Below are 21,033 nucleotides of genomic sequence, written 5' to 3' on the forward strand. Positions count from 1 at the left end.
TTTTTGTTTTTTCTTAATAGTTAAGGGTACCTTTAATATTTGCTTTTTTAAAGAAAATAACAATGGCGGGGGTCAAGTAACGGAGGGAGGGGTGGGGGGAAAGTAAGATATGGGGTAGAAAGATCTTTCTTTTACTTTAAGCTTTTATAAGTTGTCGATATAGTTCTGCTACCATATGTTACTAATAAAATTGTTTATACTCAAAAAAAGAAACAGATTAACATCACAAAAAAGGAACTGAGCAGCTCTTCTTCTCCTGCCCCTTCTTCTTTGGATGGCCTTCTCACAATATGGCTAACCGCCTAAATCTATTACTACTGGCTGTAATACCACCATGTTGAAAGTCTGTCACTTCTGCTTCCAAGTGCACCTTCTTTGCACACTGACTAGGGAGTGATCCCATCCTTCTGGAGCCCCTTTCAGTCTCTGTGGCTCAATCCACATGGCTCCAGTGACCATGTACACATGTGGCTCCATGCCTGCTTGTTCCCCCCAAGCAGCTTCTGTTCCTGTATTCTGTATTCATCGCCCCATGCAGATGCAAATATCTGGGCACTAAGGGCTAAAAAGGTTTGTACCAATGCATACTAGTGCAGTTTGGTGGGAACACTGGTCAATATTGCTAAGACCACACATGGGATTATTTTGTGCACTTCCACACAAGTGTTCATAGACTAGGAAGCTGGTTCTGGGCTGGTTCTGGGCTCCAGTCAATGAAAGCTTATGACAGAACAAAAACATGTTAGCTTTTAGTAGCCCACAAGATTCCTGTTTATTTTTACTGCAGCAGATTAACAGCTTTCTCTTTGGGAATGGTTTGCTTTTGGATACTTATAGTTCAAGTGCATCAACAACTTGGAAGGGATTTGGAGGAAGATTCACAAATTGGATTGCTAGCTTCCAAGTGGGGCATGGAAATCTCCTGCTTTTACAACTGATCTCCAGCTGGCAGCTCCTCTGGAGAAAATGGCTGCTTTGAAGGGTGGACTCTACGGCATTGTGTCCTGCTGAGGCCCCTCCCCTCCCCAAACCCTGTCCACTCCTGGATCCATTCCCAAAATCTCCAGCATTTTCCAACCCAGGCATGGCAATCCTATTCACAAATGAAATCAGTTAATAAAGACAGCTAAAATATTTGACATGTAAAGTTTAAGAGGGGCTGAGTACATAAAAGTTTTTCAGAAAGAAGCACAAACTCTTGATGCTATACACAGAGCACAGAAGAAGACAGAACTGCTTTACAGAATTACATACTTAGACTAATATTAATAGGAACTTCATAAAATGAGAACTGTAGAACATTACATGATACCACATGAAAGGCGATGGAAACAAAATGCCCACTAATTCATAAAAGAGTTGATGATACGGTTTCGCAACTGAATGAGAATATGATGAACTTGCCCACTGGCAGATTTCTTCAACTTGAAATTGTTGTTTGGGGGGTGGGTGGGAAGAGACCCCAGGTTTTCTCTGGTTTCAGCTGTGAGACCTTATGGCTTGACTCAAACATAATCATGATCTGGTACTATGTAAATGATGCTGGAAGGTAGTTTAGGCATTCTCAAATTAATACTTTTATTCTCATGCAGTGTGGACTAATTAGTTACTATTTAGCTCATTAACTGGGAAGATTGTTAGGGTATTATTTTGTTAGTGATGCTAGAATTGAAGTTATTAGGTTTTTAACTAATCAATTGAGGGAGTATTGTGGGAGGGCTTTCCATATTAATTAATTAAACTAGGGAATAGGTAGTGGGTCTGTAATTGGGAGACCAGAGTGGCTGGTGGGGTGCGAATCAACTGTAGGTTGGGAGAACCTGGTGGTGGGGGGGTGAAGCTGTCCAGTACTAGTATACCACTATAACTAGTATAACCAGATACCAGCCTTGATAGTGGTCTTATTGCAGCTGCTGCCAACGAGGAATGGCCGGCTCAGGGATTCCAGTGCTCCTGGGGAGGGGGAGGTATGGCAGTGGGAGCAGATATTATAAGGGAGGAAGACAGAGACAAGTCGGTGCTCGGCCCCCCTCCAATCTGCGGCCCATCCCAAGGGTGACAGGTAGTAGGGCCAGGAGTAACCCGCCTCCGTCATTGGTGTTATGCAACGCCAGGTCCATTAACAATAAGACCTCAATTCTCTGAGAGTTTATGCTCGAGCAGAATATGGACCTGGCTTGCGTGACTGAGACCTGGATCCGGGAGGGTGATACAGTAGCCCTCTCGCAAACAGCTCCCCCAGGTTACTCAGTCTTCCACCAATCGCGGACTAGTGGGCGGGGGGGAGGAGTGGCAATATTTGCACGGGAGGCTTACTCCTTCAGGGCGCTCCCGGCCCCAAAGATTGAGGGCATTGAATGTGCCGGTCTGGCGTGGGGGGATGAAGAGGGGTTGGCGATTTGGCTGGTGTACCGTACGCCTAACGCACCGGCCAACGCCTTACCGTCCCTGCTTGAGGCGGCGACAGGCTGGGCGCTGGAGCACCCAAGGCTGATAATCCTGGGTGACTTCAACGTCCATGCTGATGACCCGTCCTCCAGTCAGGCGACGGACCTAGTGTCTTCCATGGCGACACTGGGACTCTCTCAATTTGTTGTAACCCCCACTCACCAGGCCGGACACATGTTAGACCTGATCTTCGCGGCCGGGATTGTAGTGAGCGACATAACCGCAGAGGTAGTGCCATGGTCGGATCACTTCGCTCTCAAGGCCCGTGTAAATATGCCCCCCCAAACCTGTTTAGGCGAGGAGCCGAATATGGCTCGCCCGCGGAGCCAAATGGACCCGGAACGGTTCCAGATGGCTCTACGGGACCCCTGGCCCTCTGGCGATTCCCTCGATGGCCTGATTGAGACCTGGAATAGCCGGCTCTCTAGGGCCATCGAGGAAATCGCACCTCGGCGCCCTCTGCGACCTCGGACTAAGCTGGCTCCGTGGTATACCCCGGAATTACGCCAGCTGAAACAAGGCCTTAGACGGCTAGAGAGGCAATGGCGACGTACTCGTGACGAGGCGATTAGAACATCTTACAGGAAGTTTATGAAGTCCTATGAGATGGCAATCAAGGCCGCAAAGAAAACATACTTTGCGGCTAAGATTGCATCCGCAAATTCGCGCCCAGCCCAATTATTCAGAATAATTCGGAATCTGACTACATTGCCTCAAGGCAATTCAAAAGCTAAGGAATTGGAGATTGGCTGTGAGGCTTTTGCAAAATTCTTTGCGGATAAGGTCCAATCGCTCCGCCAGGACTGCCCCGCCAATTTTGAGGCAGTAAGTGGACTCGAAACCCAATGCGTGTCTTCTGAGTTAACTCTGGATTGCTTCGACCCGCTCAGCTTGGAGGAAGTTGACAGAATTCTTGGCACTGCACGATCCACAACTTGTGATCTGGACCCATGCCCCTCCTGGCTAATTAAGGCCTGCCAGGAGGAATTAAGATATCCTATACGGGATATTATAAATCGATCCCTTTCAGAAGGCGTTTTTCCAACACCCCTGAAAGAGGCATTGGTCCGCCCTCTCCTGAAAAAACCGTCATCAGACCCGGCCGAATTGGCACACTACCGGCCAGTCTCAAACTTGCCCTTTTTGGGCAAAATTATCGAGAGGGCTGTGGCGGTGCAGTTACAGGAATTTCTGGAGGACGCTTCCGTCCTAGACCCATGCCAGTCCGGCTTCCGCCCGGGCCATGGGACGGAAACAGTCCTGGTCGCCCTCATGGATGACCTCCGACGACAACTGGATCGAGGCGGCTCGGCGGTATTGCTGTTGCTAGACCTATCGGCTGCGTTCGATATGGTCGACCATCAGCTGCTGACCCGCCGCCTCGCCGACGCAGGAATTCGGGGGCTAGCCTTACAGTGGCTCTCCTCCTTTCTTGATGGTCGGGGACAAAGGGTGGCAATTGGGGGGGAGCTGTCTCAGAGATACCCACTTCATTGTGGTGTGCCTCAGGGGGCAGTTCTCTCCCCGATGTTGTTTAACATCTTTATGCGCCCCCTTGCCCAGATTGCACGGAGGTATGGGCTGGGTTGTCATCAATACGCAGATGACACCCAGCTCTATCTATTGATGGACGGCCGGGCTGGCGATGTCCCTACAAATTTGGACCGGGCATTACAAGCCGTGGCTGACTGGCTCAGGCTGAGCGGGCTGAAGTTGAATCCGGCGAAGACTGAGGTCCTTTGCGTGGGCCGCGGCGGACCGGGAGGGGAGATCACTTTACCGGCCTTTGACGGTGCGCCACTGGTACCAGTGCGCAAAGTCAAGAGCCTGGGAGTGCTACTGGAATCCTCTTTATCAATGGAGGCCCAGGTAGCCGCCACTGCTAGATCCGCCTTCTTTCACCTTAAGAGGGCGAGGCAGTTGGCTCCCTTCTTGGAGCGCACCGACCTAGCAACTGTGATCCACGCAACGGTCACTTCGAGATTGGACTACTGCAATGCCCTCTACATGGGGCTGCCCCTATACCGAACACGGAGACTTCAGGTAGTCCAGAACGCGGCGGCCAGGCTACTGGAGGGACTACCACGGTGGGAACCTGCGCGGCCTGGGCTGCGGGATCTGCATTGGCTGCCGGTTGTCTACCGTGTTCGCTATAAGGTGCTGGTCATCACCTTTAAAGCCCTATATGGCCGAGGACCTGCCTACCTAAAGGACCGCCTCTCCCCATATGTGCCCCAGAGAGCGCTGAGATCCGGTTCTCAGAACTTACTAACAATCCCTGGGCCAAGAGAAGCTAGGTTGAAGGCTACCAGGGAGCAGGCCTTCTCGGTGATAGCCCCTCGTTGGTGGAACGACCTTCCTGAGATGGTGCGAGCCCTGCGGGACCTGAACCAGTTCCGCAGGGCTTGCAAAACATTTCTTTTCCAGCTGGCTTTTGAGATAGAACTTGATTAATCCAACGAATGGACATCTAGCCATCTTGCGTACACTATGATACAGTATTTTAGCACCATTTTATATATTTTAACTATTTTAAATAATTTATTTGTGACTGATATATTTAAAACTGTTTATCTTGTCTTATGTGAATCATGGGATCCCCATGTCTGTTAGCCGCCCTGAGCCCGCCTGGCGGGGAGGGCGGGATATAAAAATAAAATATTATTATTATTATTATTATTATTATTATTATTTCTCTTCAGCAAGCTATAGCCTGCTGTTATATCTGAAGGGGTGGTGGTGGTGGTGGATACAGTGTAGGGGTAAAGCCAGGGTGTGCCAGGTATAAATTCCTACTAAGTAATGAAGGTCAACTTGGGTTGATGTGAGGGTGAAATGGAGAAGCAGAGAACTCTATGCTACCCTGGACTCCTTTTAGGAACAGCCAGAGAAAAAATGAAATAATAATGGTTTGCATCTGATAAGATTCCAAACTCTGGTTTGTTTGCAAGTGAAAATCCTGGTTTACAGGCAAGCACAAACCATCATTCTCCAATTTGGAAGCAATGGCAAATTAGTGTTTGCTACAGTAGCAAAAGCAATTAATTAGTTCACCACAGAGGCTGAAACAGCAGGTTGTTGGAACATGCATTAGATCTGAACCAGGTCTAAGTCCAGAGTCTATTTTGCTTATGTTAAAGCCTTTTGCTTTTTCTGAATTGCATTCCCTCACATATTTAATAAATGCTACTCTTGTTCTAAATCCAAAGTGTGACATGGTTTTGCAAAAGTACTGTTCCTAATAGAACTGCAAAACAATGTTCCTGCCCAGGGCTTTTTTTTGTAGACAAAGCCCAGCAGGAACTCATTTGCATATTAGACCACACCTCCTGACATAACCATTGTTTCACACAGAGCTTTTTTTCCCCCTCAGGACTGGATCTACATGTTTTTTGAGGCAGGGGCAAAATTATTTATTTATTTATTTATTTATTTATTTATTTATTTATTTATTTATTTATTTATTTATTTAATTTATATCCCGCCCTCCCCCACCTCGGCAGGCTCAGTTTAATTGAGCCTCGGCAGGCTCAATTAAAAAATGATGCCCCGTTATGGGCCCATTCTATCTTATGGGCCCATAGAATAGAATGGACTCCATACCCAATTTGGCGCCCCTCCTCTGGCGGCGTGTGGGACAAGTGCCCCCTCTGCTCCCTCTAGATCTGGTCCTGATTTTTTATAGGAAAAAGCTCAGTAGGAACTCATTTGCATATTAGGCCACACCCACTGATGCCAAGCCAACTGGAACTGCATTCCTGCTAAAAAAACGTTGTTCCTACCAGGGTTAGGTAAAGGAGCAGACCCTTATGTTTCAGGCACAGAATAAACTTGTATTAGGGCTGTCTGAATTCTAATCCCCAAAGCAAAGGAAAATTTGGGTTTCCACCTTAAGATGTTTATTCTTCATTCTAAGTGCTGAATGGAACAGAATACATTATTAAGAGACAGAGGCTGTGATCCCAGTGGTCAGGTTTGAAAAAGTTTCCTCTGCCAAGGCAGAAGCAACTTTTGAATACATTCTCAAAATGATGAGCATCATCTTTCAGTGGAAACCAGAATGATTTTAGTTGCTGCAGTGAATAACTGGAGAGAACAGAGAAAGCTACTGCTAATTTTCAAACAATTCTCTCTGTGCAGCCTATCTGACTTCAGACCATTTCCAAGGACTTCCAGGGTTATGGCTCCAATGTCACTTTTACTATTTCCTGGAATACCAAGTTTACCTTGGCAAGACTGTTTCCACCAAGCCTAGTGTGCCTAAGGTTTTTTTTTTTAAATGACATTTTAATTGAAATGTGAAGCTTATTGAATTAAATGTGCATATTTAATGTCAGAGTGCCATGATACGCAAGGGAGAAAAAAAGAGATAAGGATTGTACCTGCCAAAGTTAAACATGTTTCAGCCCAATAATTTCAAACAGTTAAATGTGCCCACAATTCTTACAAACTAAATCTTTTTACTCAGTATAAGCACTTTTTTCATGAACTACATAAATATATGTTTGCCATTATAAAAGACATATTTAGGTTCCTTGATACAAAATTAAACTGTCCATATTAGAATGCAATAACAGAACCATCCTATAGTTAGACTACATTATTTTACCCTAGAAAGATAATTGTATTAAATCCATTAAGTCTAAAATACTTGTAGTCGTAGACAGATAAGGGTAAACAGACAGTTTTTGTAAGGTACATACCTATTTCAATGTTCACTTAGAAAATCAACATAGCATTTTAGCTGGAATTTGCTCATTAAATACCCATAACTGTAATGCAAATTATGTTGGAATGAGTAAAGCAAATACATATGCCTCTTCCTTTTTTTTATTAAATGTAAAATCTGCTGTTAATTACACTGGCTATGTCATATAAACTTTTCTTTTCAACTATTAAACGGAAGTCTTTACAAAAGTCATTAGAGATCCTCATTCTTTGACTTGTATAAATTTCAATATTTGTTCAGTAAAGGTTCACAGCAGTTAAATTACATTAACAAATATTATTAGCTACTATGTAAGCTAACTAAGTAAAATACTTATATTGCAGGTAAAACAAATCATCGGGTGTTTACGATAATATTTGGATATGTCCATTTTTAAACAAGCTTATCAAATATCCTGTAATTCTTTGTCAAATGAGAGAGACTCAAAGTAGATTTCCCTCCCCGAAATACTCAAATTTGTTTAGTAAGCTAATTGTTTTCTAATATGGGAGAGAACAAATATGAAGAAGCTGAACCATTCTGAGTATGAGTTTACTGAGTCAAAGCCGTGTACATATTTTCTTAGTTAAACCTGATTCTGTTGGCAAACCTTCCCACTACACTTTTAAAACTACCTTTAAAATACAGTAGTAGCAAGAAAGGGTGTTAGAAATCATTCTAGTTTAAACATTGATTCACGAGTCTCCAAACAACGGAACCTTGGTGGGTATGAGGAAGAGAGGGCATTCCCGAGAAAAGACATCTGTTTGCTGATTTCCTAGAGGTCATCTGTGTAAATACAGAAACTGAATAGTAAACCCAAGAAAGGAAAAAATATGTTAGGAGTTTTAAAACGTCTACCATAGAACTCACAGCACATGTATAAAAATGCAGATAACATATATGTTATGCTAAACATAATGATTACTCTCAGCATTGTATTATGATCTGTATTATGCTACACTGTGATATGTAATTCTGAAAAAAAGATTGTAGAATCAATATTTACTAACATTACCTTACAATTTTTCTATAATGAGGAGAATATCTATTTTTTCCCATCAAGAAAGTGTAACAATAAAAACTAAAACAAAAATAAACTTTACAGACTCTTCAAATACAATGCTTTGGGTTGTGTGGGGGTTTTTTTTGAGGGGAGGGTACACATTTCCCTAGGCTTTCTTGCTAATTTTGGCTTGCAATCATTTCTTAGTATATCCAGCAAATCTAATGAGCGAGAGAGAGAGAGAGAGAGAGAGAGAGAGAAAGAAAGAAAGAAAGAAAAAAAGAAAGAAAAAAAGAAAGAAAGGAGGAAAGAAAGGAGGAAAGAAAGGAGGAAAGAAAGAAAGAAAGAAAGAAAGAAAGAAAGAAAGAAAGAAAGAAAGAAAGAAAGAAAGAAAGAAAGAAAGAAAGAAAGAAAGAAAGAAAGAAAGAAAGAAAGAAATTTTGCTGCAATAGGGAGATGGCTGTGGGGCTTTTTTGTGTGATTTTGGATTTGGTATTCAGGATTAGTGGCTGTTGAACTCTCTGTGACCTAGGATTTTCCTTAGAGCCGGTGAAGGAATGATCACAATACATCTAATGCACAGATGTTTTCTCTCACACAATGGTTAATATGAGAGGATATTTCTTACGTTTAGAACAAGTTCTAGTAAAGATGAAGCCTGACTACTCTGTCAAGGCAGAACTTGACATGTGTCATAAAAATGGGAAAACGTGAAATACTATATTTTCTATATTTATTTCCTCTTTTAAAGAAGGAGGAGACGACCAAATACATTCTTACCATTTTATTGCAGTAATAATTTGTTTGTATTTTTCCTAATTGTGTCATTCTTTTTCTTCAAAGGAGAAAGGTAGCTGGGGCTGGGGCTGGGGCTGGGGCTGGGGCTGGGGGAGCAGTGAGTGAGCAAGTTAGATTCTGAGGGAAGCAAGCTCCTTCACAGCTTTTCTGTGTTTAGCAAAGGTCCTGACCTGAAACGCTTGAGAACCTGTATGTATCTTATATTAATATACTTATGTATTGTGCTTGTGCAACTAATCTATATATATTAAAAACTTGTTAACTGAAATAGATGTAATGCCTTAGTGCTAGAGTAATTACAACATGCTACTTATCCACTTGTACATGCAAATTGTAAAATGCTGATAATCCCTGGAAATATTCTCAATTTAAAACTCATTGCAAGGCCTTGTTAAAATGAGTATCAGTAGTTCTAAAACGCTTCATGTTAAAAAAATGGCAGCACTCTATCATCATTAGAATGAATCAGAAGATGCAGCGGTAACAGAGATGCAGGAATAAAATAAAGTAGACAATTTTAACAGGTCAGTACAAGGAATTACAGACTAAACGTCATTTACATATAAATGTGACTCTGCAGATAAAGCAATGTGTGCAAACACAGACAGAATATGCTGACACCTTTGTTACTTTTTCTGTTGTATGTATTTCGTTTAAGGTGCTCATATGCTCCTAAATTTCTGGTTGGAAATGTACTGGAAATGTTCAGATACCAAGGCATTAGCAATAGGCAAATGAGAAAAACAAACAAACAAACCTGAACTGCAGTGTTCATGTTTACTTGGATCCAGAGAGAGAGAGATTGCAAATGAGAACATATACATTGCCTTCCACTTGTACCTACCTATCAGTGTCTTTTGTCAAAAGTAATCCCCATCAGTTAAACATACCCCTTCTGTTTCCAAAATACTAAATTTTGTACAGAGGACTTTGAAACCCCCCTGCAATACTGGTTCTCAAAGAGAATTATCCATGCATACACACTTGGAAACTCTCACTTAATTGTAAAATTCAAGAGTACTGGATTGTGTGCACAAGGGTAACTCTCACCACGTTCCTACATTTCTTAGATAGGAAACTGGGATTCTTTTGAGCACACAGGATTTACTATGAGCAAGAATGAAAATATGTACATGTGTGTGTGTAGTTAAATATTAGATCAAAGTGTTCAGATTTAATATGGTTACCAGATGTCCCCTTTTTAGAGGACATGTCCTGTTCTTTTTGGTGTCTGTCATCTTCTGGGCTCTTTTTTTAAAAAACTGACAAAAATGTCCTCTTTTTGAGTTCAAAGGTTAGGAGTATTCCAAGTTTCTAGCAATTATCACAGCTTAAATAGTGGAGGGGGGAGGTTTGTCATAGTGGTCATTTCTTTGGGGTAGTCTGTCAGGAAATATGTCCTCTTTTTTGTTTGTCATAATATGGTAACCCTAGATTTAATCAAAATCACAGCTAGATTAATGACCAAATCACAGAGAGGGCCTGCCCTAGACTGTCTGTCACCCTAACCAAGGCTAACTTCTGGTGCCCCCTCCCTGCACTGATAAAGTCACTGATTCAAATGGGGGGTGCCCGATTCAGTGCTCCCAGAAGGCCAGTGCTCTAGGCAATTGCTTAGTTTGCCCAGTGGCAGGGCTATTTCATAACTATTTCAGTAGATGTGCCCTGATCTAAGAGAATGGTGCATTAAAATCACTTTAAGCAAAGAAACTTGTGATTCTGCACTCATAAGATACACATTATTGTACCAGCTAGCCACAGTGTATAAGAAACATTTTTAGCAAAAACAAAAGCAAGCAAACCTTTCTGCCCTGTGCATATGGCTAATACTAAGAGGAACAAAACAGCTTGATTGTTTTAATCTTTCTTCTAACTTCAGCAACTTCAGGACATCTCATAGATGTCCACTGCAAAACCCTACGTAATTTCAGTCAGGGCTTTTTTTTGTAGAAAAAGCCCAGCAGGAACTCATTTGCATATTAGGCCATACCTCCTAACACCAAGCCAACCGGAACTGCGTTCCTGCTCAGAAAATGCTGATTCAGTGGTACTGAATACAACTAACAATCTATTCAGGCTTTTGCATGCACCAAGACATCATCTAATAAAAGGTTTAGAAAATAGTTACATAATGTAACAATCTTGCAACAAAACTAAAACTAAGTACACACTGTACACAGAAAGAATAATTTTAGCACTGATTATTGGTAGAACTATGTTCATTACCTACTTTTAAAAACAGAATGTCACACATATTTAGATTACTAAACATAAGGGTTGGGAACTACTGAGATCTTTTGGCTAAAGCCCAATATTGGCCTTATTTCAGTTTAATTGGAAGAGGATCTCAGATTCATCTTCTCCATGAGATATCAGGAACCTGGATTTCTCTTTGTATCAAAGGTTAATAAGAAATGTGTCTGCAAAAGTCAAACAGCATTAAATATCAAAAACTGATTATTATTCTACAGGAGTTGTTCCGTCATTCATAATCTCTCCATGCTTCAACCTTCCACAGCTAATCTTTAATGGATGACATGCAAGAATGGGAAAAAAACCGTATAAAAAGAAGTCTCCAAAGTGAGCTTTTTCACAAATAGTAGATTTTTTCTTCCTTGACAAGGCAAAAGAGGCCACTTTAAAAAAAGGGTAAAAGGAAATGATCTAATCCTAAATATAGCTTTTATTTCCTGTCTCAGATTGGGTAAATATTTCCCAAAGTAATCTGAATTGTTACATATTGGTGGTGACAACTTGTTCACCTTCCTTCAGGAACATTTAAAATTTTTTGTACATTTTGTGTTATATATCCCATTTTAAATACTCTCATTTGAAGGTTTTAATGGAAAAAAAAACTGCACGCAATTTCAACAAGATATACCAGGAAGCATGTAAAGAAACATGATCTGACACATAATGCAGGAAAGAAACTGGGAAAACCTTACCCGATAACATCGCTGCCATCACCATACACTAAAGTCACAAATACTTGACAAATGAAGAGTTAGATCTTGGCTATTATTTATTGCTAAATAAAACCAAGCTGGCATTTTGTAATGTTAAAAAAGCAACTGGCAGATCTGTATGAACTTCAGAGTTTAAAAACTAACTAAGATTCTCACCACTTTCACTTAAAACATTTTGGGTCTGTGGCTTAGTGAAAATTTAGCAAGTATATCTTCTAGAGATTGTTTATTTTAAACCCATCAGAACTGCAAAAGCAAAGACTTATTTTCAAACTGCAATTTGGAACCTGAACTCCCGAATGTAAATTCTTCTATGCCAGTTAGTATGTTAGATAACGCTTATCTTTCAGGTTGTTCTGTTATTCCTCATGCCTATTTTCTTTCCACTTAAGATTTGTGCAGGCTGTTGCTCTGGTTTACTCTTCAGTTCCATTAACTGCACAAACGACAGTCAGTCTTGGTCTCCAGCATAAAGAAATATGTCTATATATTATACAGAAAACCCCTTTTTAAAATTATTGTTTAATGTTATTTGCCCAATAGAAATTTCTGTTTAAGTCAGCAGCAATTATTAGTCTTTGTCAATTGCAACATGGCCAACAGCCAAGAACCTTAATAAAACATCAAATATTAACTGTCAGGCAGTGTTAGTATAGAACACCCCGCCCGACACGCATAGGTTGATTGAGCTAAAAGGAGTTTTAAGGTGGTTTACAAGATTCATCCAAGCAGGTGTTTGCAACCGACCTGCACAATGTGAGGACTTGAGTTCAACTGCAGCTCTTTCCCTGCCTATTTGAACCTTCCTGTGTGGATTTGAAATGCCCATTGTTTGTGTCGCCTTCCCACACCTAAATGGAGCAGGCAGGCAAGAAACTCTGTTCCCACTTTCCTTACTCAGTCCATTTTTACTCCTCAGCTGAATGCCAGTATTAGAAGTGGGAAATCTAGGATAAAGCAGGTTGGTATTGGGGAAACGGTGAAAAAATGGCAAGTGCAGGACTCTCTGACTTTTGTGCATCCCATCTGACTTATATACTCATGACATATATTCACATATTTGAAAGTCATGGGTAAATTTTGATGTGGAAATCTAAGAGCAAAAAGTTCTCTGAACCCCCCCCCCCCACATTTTACAGTTGAAGTCCAGGTCTGTGTTCCTCAATTAAGCAACATAAGTAAAACTGGAATTCACTCCCAGATAATGTGGTAAAGGCCACAAGCACAGATGGCTTCTAAAAAGGATTAGACAGATTCATGGAGGACAGGTCTATCAGTGGTTACTAGCCATGGTAACTATAGGGAATCTCTACACCCAGAAGTAGTAAACCTCTAAATATCAGTGCCAGGAGGCAACATCAGGAGAGGGCCTCAGCCTCTATGTCTGTTTTCGGCCCTCCAGAGGAACTGGTGGATGACTGTGTGAGATGGAATGCTACACCAGATGAACCACTGGTCTGATGCAGCAGGACTTTTCTCATTTTCCTATGACTGAGGACATTAGGAACAGGGGACAGAATACATGTCTTTTGGTGTACTTTATTGACAAAAGACAACAACCCATATGCTTGCCACTATGGGTTTTTTTACTATCTTGGTGACATGTTGCTTGATTCAATGTCACTTCCAGATCATAGGCATGGCATGAAGCAGAGTAATACCTGGCAAAAATCAGTCTCACATGGTTATGGGATTGACTGAACTCAAGGAGGTCAAAGCCAACATTTTTAAAACACTGAGAAAATATTGTTACTGATTCACTAAAAGACACAGCAGCACCATTTGAGGGTATTTCTAGCTGTAGTGGAAGGGGGAGGAAAGAAAGACGGATTTCGCACTCAGTTTACCCTGCGGTCACGTTCCTCTTCTATGCGCAGCGTCCGTCGGATTTCCCACCATCTGCGCCAGAGTTACAGGAAGTGTTGCGGCTTTCACACAGCAAACGGAAATTTGTTTTTAGCAATTTCCATTTGCTGCACAAAAGCCATGACACTTCCTGTAACTCCGGCGAAGATAGTGGGAAATCCGATGGATGCTGCGTAGAGAAGAGGAACGTGACCTCGGGATAAGCTGAGTGAGAAATCGGTTAAAGTTGTTTGCTACACTTGCGGAAGTCCTTCATGAAAGCACTCTGGTGGATCCAATTAATTGTTTTTTGGAACTTACTATTTTGGGACAAATAGTCTCAAACAATTTGATTTAAACTAGGGATTTCAGATTTGTAATCAGCATTTTAGCCCTTCATTACACATACCCTTTAAAACCAATCCTACTTTTGTTGCTTACACATGAGTGCTGGCTCCAGGGATCAGACTGTCAATCTTCGGTGGGTTAACTGTCATGCTTATAAGTGTCAGATTAATATTAAAATGGAGGCAGTTTCAAATGGAGAGTTAAGTCATAACATCAGAAGAAAGGATAGAGAATTGTACTGCAGTTCCTATTCATTATCTGGGCATCAAGGTGGTGGGAGCTCAAAATTATGGCATAACATCATTTTATAAAACATTTATTGCATGGATTTAAGAAATGCTTAAATATTTTCAGATTATTCTCTTAGTGAGTAATTACACTTCAGAATTCACTGCCGGGGTATGTAGTGATGGCCACAAGCATATAGGGTTTATAAAGGGTTCAGATAGGCCCATCAGTGGCTACTAGCAACGATAAGTAAAGTGAACCTTCATTTCCCCAGACAGCAAACCGCTGAATACCAGAGTCAGGAAACAACACTGATTGCTATGGCCTGTTCATTGGTCCTTCAAGGCAACTGGTTGGCCACTGCATGCTGGAACATACAGATCATTAGACTGATCCACCAGGGTTCCTCTTACCTATAACTATTAGAGAGATTTCTGTAGCCTAACAACTTGGAAACATTATTGTACAAAAAATATTCTACCATTCATCTCCAAGAATTTATCAGTCTTATTCATCAACTTTAGTACACGGCATATTGATGTTATTCTCCCACCTCACACCCCTAAGCAGCATCTCTGAATAGATCTTTCCTCAGATATTTTTTATGATTTCTCAGTTTACATTTTTAGAACACTCTACTGTCCCAAGTTACAGAAATGGCATCTTTAGTACATCTCTCTTTCCCTTCCTTAAATACTATGATGAGACTTCCAAGAAAGTAACCTGTATCAACAATACATGAATATGAACAGCAGCCTCTAGTGGCCAGAGAACTGACAGCTGGTCACAGTAAAAAAAAAATCAACAATCCTATAACAATTCCCAGTATTTCTGGGGACACAGATGCCCAAAAACATAGATGCTCCAATGTAAAGTAGAAATTAACATGAAGGATTGAAAACATTTATAATAGTATATTCATTCTGATTCAGCTCTTTTAATGTGGAAGTACTGAATCCTTGTAATTTTTCACTTCACAGTGGAATAAAGCAGAAATTCCATAGCACCTTAAACCCATCTGGAACTGACCCCCACAGGGGTCACTGTTACTCTGTGCTAAACAAACATACAAAGCTGTGGCTCATACATTCACTGAACTCCTTAGGTGAGATAAGGCCTAAATGCAGGTTTCCCTTGTCAGGGCTTTTTCTGTAGCAGGAACTCCTTTGCATATTAGGCCACAAGCCCCTGATGTAACCCATCCTCCAAGAGTCTGTAAGAAGATCCCTGTAAGCTCTTGGAGGACTGGCTACATCTAGGGTATGTGGCCTAATATGCAAAGGAGTTCCTGCTACAAAAAAAGCCCTGCACCTATGTACAATACCCCATTCACTAAAAACCACACTAGACCTAAGTATTCTTCCTGCATATGCCAACTGCAGATTGGCATCATCACTAGTAGAGGAGTCTTTTTTCTTCATTTCAACAATGAAATCCTCCATATGTTCACTCATACTGTCTCTGCCTCTTAATTTCTTCCCAAACGTCAGCAGTGACCTAACAAAGCTGTAACTAGAACAAATGTTGTGCGAAGCTGCACACACAGCTGGAAGTTTCTTTGGTGTGCCCATTGCACTATGGAAATGAACACACCCTTTTAAATTTCACATGCAACCTATATCTTCAAAAGTGTGATAAACTACAATTAAAATACCCATCTGCACTTTATGCACACATGTAACTTCATTGGTAAATGACCAAGTTTTCTCCTGAATTCTGTGCACACATACTCATTCTGTTTTTTAAAAAATGAGAACTTACTTTATTTGACCCCACCCCAAAGTAAATGGTAAGGTTTTCTAACGTCATCTCACAATGTGTGTTTTGATATACTCTGCTGTAACACTATTATACATAAGGTAAAAAACTATAATGATGTAGGTCTTATACAATAATACAGATCACATAAATTAGGGGCTTTCTATCTGAAGGGAAAAGGAAATGCAAATATGATAAATAAATACATTATAAACCTCTGGCTTCTCTTTTTCATATGTTAAGATGTGGTAATTGACACTAGCTAATCATACAATACTCCTGACATACAAAGATCTTTTCAAGGAAAAAAAAAACCCTGAGAACAACCTAATGTAATCCAAATATGTAGAACAAAGCTACTTTTGAAAATTGTATTGACAGAGTAAGCTCTATAAATTTTGCCAAAGCCCTTGTCCAGGGAAATGACATAACATGAGTCCCTTCAAGTGCAGGATGTGTGTCCTGCCCCACCAGCACACAAAAAGTGATCCATCATGAGGCATCCATTTCTACACATGAACCACTTGCACCAGGTCAAGGTACATGCAATTTTTATCCAGTTTTCCTCCATGGCCTTTGGTGAGCAAGGAAAGTCTATGTTGAATAAAATATTCTCTATTCTATTATATACACAAAGGTAAAACACTGTGCAAACACCTCCAAAACAAACATATAACTTGGAATTTAATCCAAACAGTTCACATACTGTAAATGCTCTGTTGGTAGATAATCAAGATGTAACCATGATCTAGGCAAGTGTATTATGTGTTTTTTAAAAAATCCATATGCTTTCCTTTAAAACATTTTCAAAAATTTGTGTTGTAAATACTTAGTACTCTGCCAAACAAATGATCAATGTACCTTACAATATTAGCAAGCTTTCTCTCATGTTCAAGCATGCATATACATAAATTATCGTATTCTTAGAAATATGACACTGTAACCATCTGCTTTTACAATTGAAGAAGTTCTCTTTTTCCATTTGATTTTTAAAATGATCCCCCCTTTTATCAACACTGAGATGGGAATAGTATAACTTACATACTCTTGATTTTTGATTGCACTCTGTATATTTAAATTCTGGCTTTGTTTGATTTTAATTTATGCCAGTAAAGGTACTGACTGACATACTCAGATCGAGAGCATTGTCCTTGGATGTTTTAAAACCCCAGTACTGAATTTAATATTGCTGAGAACAATCCATCACATTTTATCCCACTATTTCTCTAGTGAGCTTATTGCCACGTATGTGGTTTTTCCCTTTCCAGTTTATCATGAAAAGCACCCATGAGATGTTACGCTGTGGCTCCAAACCACACTGTGAACTTCTTAAAAAACCAAGGATCTGAACATATCTCCCAGAGCCTTAGTCTTATACCCTAACTACTATACAATATAACAGAGTTTCAATCCAAATTTTTACAATTTGAAGATTTAACTTCTTCCCATATTTTTTGAAGTAATTAAAAAGGAAATCCCTCCTTGCAATCTTTATTAAAGATCTGTAACAACAACCTTCTAAAGTATTAGTCTATTTCAAATGTAACAAGTTTTCCATTGTGCAATTATTTAGAATTCTGATCATCATTAGACAACATTTCATTCAAGCTCTCAATTTTTGCTTTTCCCCGCTCCCCAACCTGAACTTCAGGACTGAAGTGAACATATAAACATCTCCATACAAAGGTGTGTGGAAAGAGGGAGTAGCATTGCTCTAAAGAAGCTAAAACAATAAGAGGGTATTTGAATTGCTGGTTGAAGGGTAGTGGCAGTGATAATCATTATTTCCTTTGTTTGTTCAGGACCTTCCAATAAAACAAACAACCTTTTTGTGATTGGATTGACATGGTGTTAACAATGCATCTAATGCCCAAATCAGTATAAAGCTCTCACTAATACCAGTACCAGGATGTTAAAGCCACCTATTTTCTAAGCAACTTTAAACAGCCTCACATTTAAAAAAGTCAAACTGTCCCTCCTTTAGCAAATATATCTAATGTTCATTAAGGCCACGTCATATAGCAACCAAGCTGACTGTATGAACCATATGGCCATCTGTTAAAGGATCACCTACTATACCTGCAGTTCTCTCTGCAATCTTAGCTTCTGTAGCTCTGTCACGCAGTTCTAAGTCCAGTTTTATTGTCTTCAGCTCCTTATCCTTTTCAGACAGCTTCTCTTGAAGCTGAATTGAAGAAACAGACAGTAAGTTTGCTATCTACATTTAAAGTGCATAGACATTATATTAGCCTATAACAAATATATGCATTCAAACTTGGATCCTATGACTTTGTTCCTCTTGACCTTCTTTCCAGCCACTGAAGAGGCTTTCCTCCAATGCAGCATTTGTCTCCTCTGCCACCAGCCCATGCCTATGGACAAGATATATGTTTTTTGAGGAGCCTGTGTGCATGCAGAAGTGCTAGGGACAGAGGCAGCAAGAGCCAGAGCAGAGGAATGCCTCTGCAAAAGCTGGACAGAGGCACAAGGGGAATGAAGTCTGTAGGAGCCAACCTTATATTTTTGCACAATGTCAACTCTCTTTTGCTAACACATCCAAACACTTAGCTATCATTGCTAAAAAGTTACTTCATCCATTTTCATTCAACTTGTTTTCATGTTGTCTAAAAACACAAATGGTTGTTTATGGGCCAGTTTAATTTTACAGATTCAAATGATAACACCTATGGGATGACTACATACATACAAGGATGACAAATAGGGATAGGCATGAACTTAAAGTATCCAGTTTGGTTTGGGGTTGCCCCAAGTGAGCTCTATCAGGACCTGGCATTGCAAGTACAGGAGACTGATTTTTAAAAAAGCTAACTTTCAGTGAGCATGTACAAACCCTTGGGAATATTTAATGTTGGGGTTTTTTTGGGAGGGGCAGGTCCTCCTGACGACAATTTCCAGAAATCATTTTTCTACTGGCTGTTGCACAGGAGGCTCATTGGCCATCAAAAGTAAGAACAGAACAAGACTAACTTTCCTGACCAGTGCACAGTTTCATTTGTTTGTTTGCTTTTGTAAGAATTGACAACAGCAGAGTTTTCACTTTATGTCTTTCAAAAGACAAGGAACACCAACATGATCCGTGAATATTTATATGCATACTTATAAACTATATTTAACTCACAGTTACAGTATAATGTACAGCTAAGGCTATATCATCATGAAGAACAATACTCCACTATTAATTGTTTAAAAGCGTGATGCTATGAGAGAAGAATTCACTCCTCACAGAAGGAATGAAGAATTCACCCAACTAAAGTAGTTGAATATTACACAATATATTACACAATATAGCAACAATTAAGTGAACTAAAGGAATTAATGGCACTTAAAGAACATCCTTTTCAACTGGGAATCAAAAGGAGATGATAGCTGCACTAGGATCCAGGGAGAAGTGGCAAAAACAAAGGTGCTATAGTCACATGCACAGTGGACACAGTTAAGATGCTGAGTGAGAAAACAGATGCAAGGGGCTGTCATGCCAATGGGATGTACGTGACAACTGTCACACCTGGAGGATGTGTCTTGGGGGATGCCACCTTCTGTCATCTCAATAGGAAGGACAGGACACTCCAGCAGGCCTCAGAACGAGAGGGGAGATGGTTCAATCCATCCACATCATCATCTTCTCAGCTGGGAACTTCCTCTATACAGCCTAGTTTCCAGTCTAATCCTCCCTAGGGGTGCTTTTCAGAGTCTTCTTTTAAACTTTCCTCCCTTGCCTCAAGCTCCACTCTCATCCTTTTTATTGGAGCCAGTACCCACCTGTCAACAGCAGGCCACAGCCATTGGGTCTCTACTGAGGGGTTAAAGGTTAAAGTCCTGTGCTTTCCCTGCCTGGCTCTTGGCATGGGGTGGGCCCACTGGGCCTGCTCCCACCGTTTCTGGTGCAGCTCCACAGCTGAAGCAGGGCACTCCATTGCTGCTGTCCTGACCCCTTTGCGAAGACCAGCTTTCAACATGGGTACCCAGTGACCCTCAACCCAGACTGTTCCCTGGAAGGTCAGATGCTGAAGCTGAAGCTCAAATACTTTGGCCACCAAATGAGAAGGGAGCACTCCGTGGAGAAGACCCTGATGCTGGGAAAGACAGGCAAAAGAAGAAGGGGACAGCAAAAGATGAGATGGCTGCACAGCGTTACTGATGTAACTAACATGGATTTGAGCAGACTTCGGAGGATGGTAGAAGACAGGAGGGCCTGGCATGACTTTGTCCATGGGGTCACAAAGGGTCAGGCTCGGCTGTGCGACTGAACAACAACAGTGGCCCAGAGTCAAGGTGCAGCTCCTTGCTGCCTCAGATGTCACCAGCCTGTTCTGGTGTCCAGAATGCTTCCCTGGTGCACCAGAAGATGCTTTTGTCAGTTGGCAGTGGCGACAGCAGTTAAACATGCCACCACTGATTTCTCCTGTGACAGGCCAAAAGTAAGCCCTGTCTGGACTGCGGTGAGTGCAGCCACTCCCTGTGCCCCTGCCTGACTTCCTGGCCCTGCACTTGCTGTGGTGGCCCTGCACGGTGATGACCCAACTTGGTCCTCCACAGGTCTCGGCGGCTGCGGGTGGCTCCTGGCTCTTTGCTCAGTTCCTGACATCCCAGGCTCCAGTTTCACAGATGACTCCCAGAGTGGCAGCCCTAGTAAGTCTGGAGACTCAGGGTTTGGTATGGGCCCAATCCTTTTTCTGAGCAGCTGCTCACTCAGGCTTGTGGGGGATCTGATAACTGGCTCATTTCCAAACAACTAACACATAATATAAACAAATAAGCACATAAAAACACAGACAGGGAGGAAGGCTAGTAAGGGTCACAGAAGAGTATGAATCAACCTGCTTTGGTTCAGTGAACTATGGTGTTTGGTAGTCATCAATCCTTCCTTTTCCCCAACAGCTTGGATCTCTCTTGCTGCACCAGTCTTT

General features: G+C 41.3%; 1 protein-coding gene across 1 annotated transcript in view; it reads right to left on the reverse strand.

Moving 5' to 3' along the window:
• The window catches only part of MIPOL1 (mirror-image polydactyly 1), a 339,211-nt gene that overhangs the window by 195,578 nt on the left and 122,600 nt on the right, over nucleotides 1-21,033 (reverse strand). The window contains exon 5 of the mRNA XM_060262096.1: nucleotides 18,185-18,290. Coding sequence (XP_060118079.1) covers nucleotides 18,185-18,290 — 106 coding nt within the window. The remainder of the gene's footprint in view (nucleotides 1-18,184; nucleotides 18,291-21,033) is intronic.

Source organism: Heteronotia binoei, chromosome 21 (genome assembly GCF_032191835.1).
Source record: "Heteronotia binoei isolate CCM8104 ecotype False Entrance Well chromosome 21, APGP_CSIRO_Hbin_v1, whole genome shotgun sequence".
Lineage (NCBI taxonomy): Eukaryota > Metazoa > Chordata > Lepidosauria > Squamata > Gekkonidae > Heteronotia > Heteronotia binoei.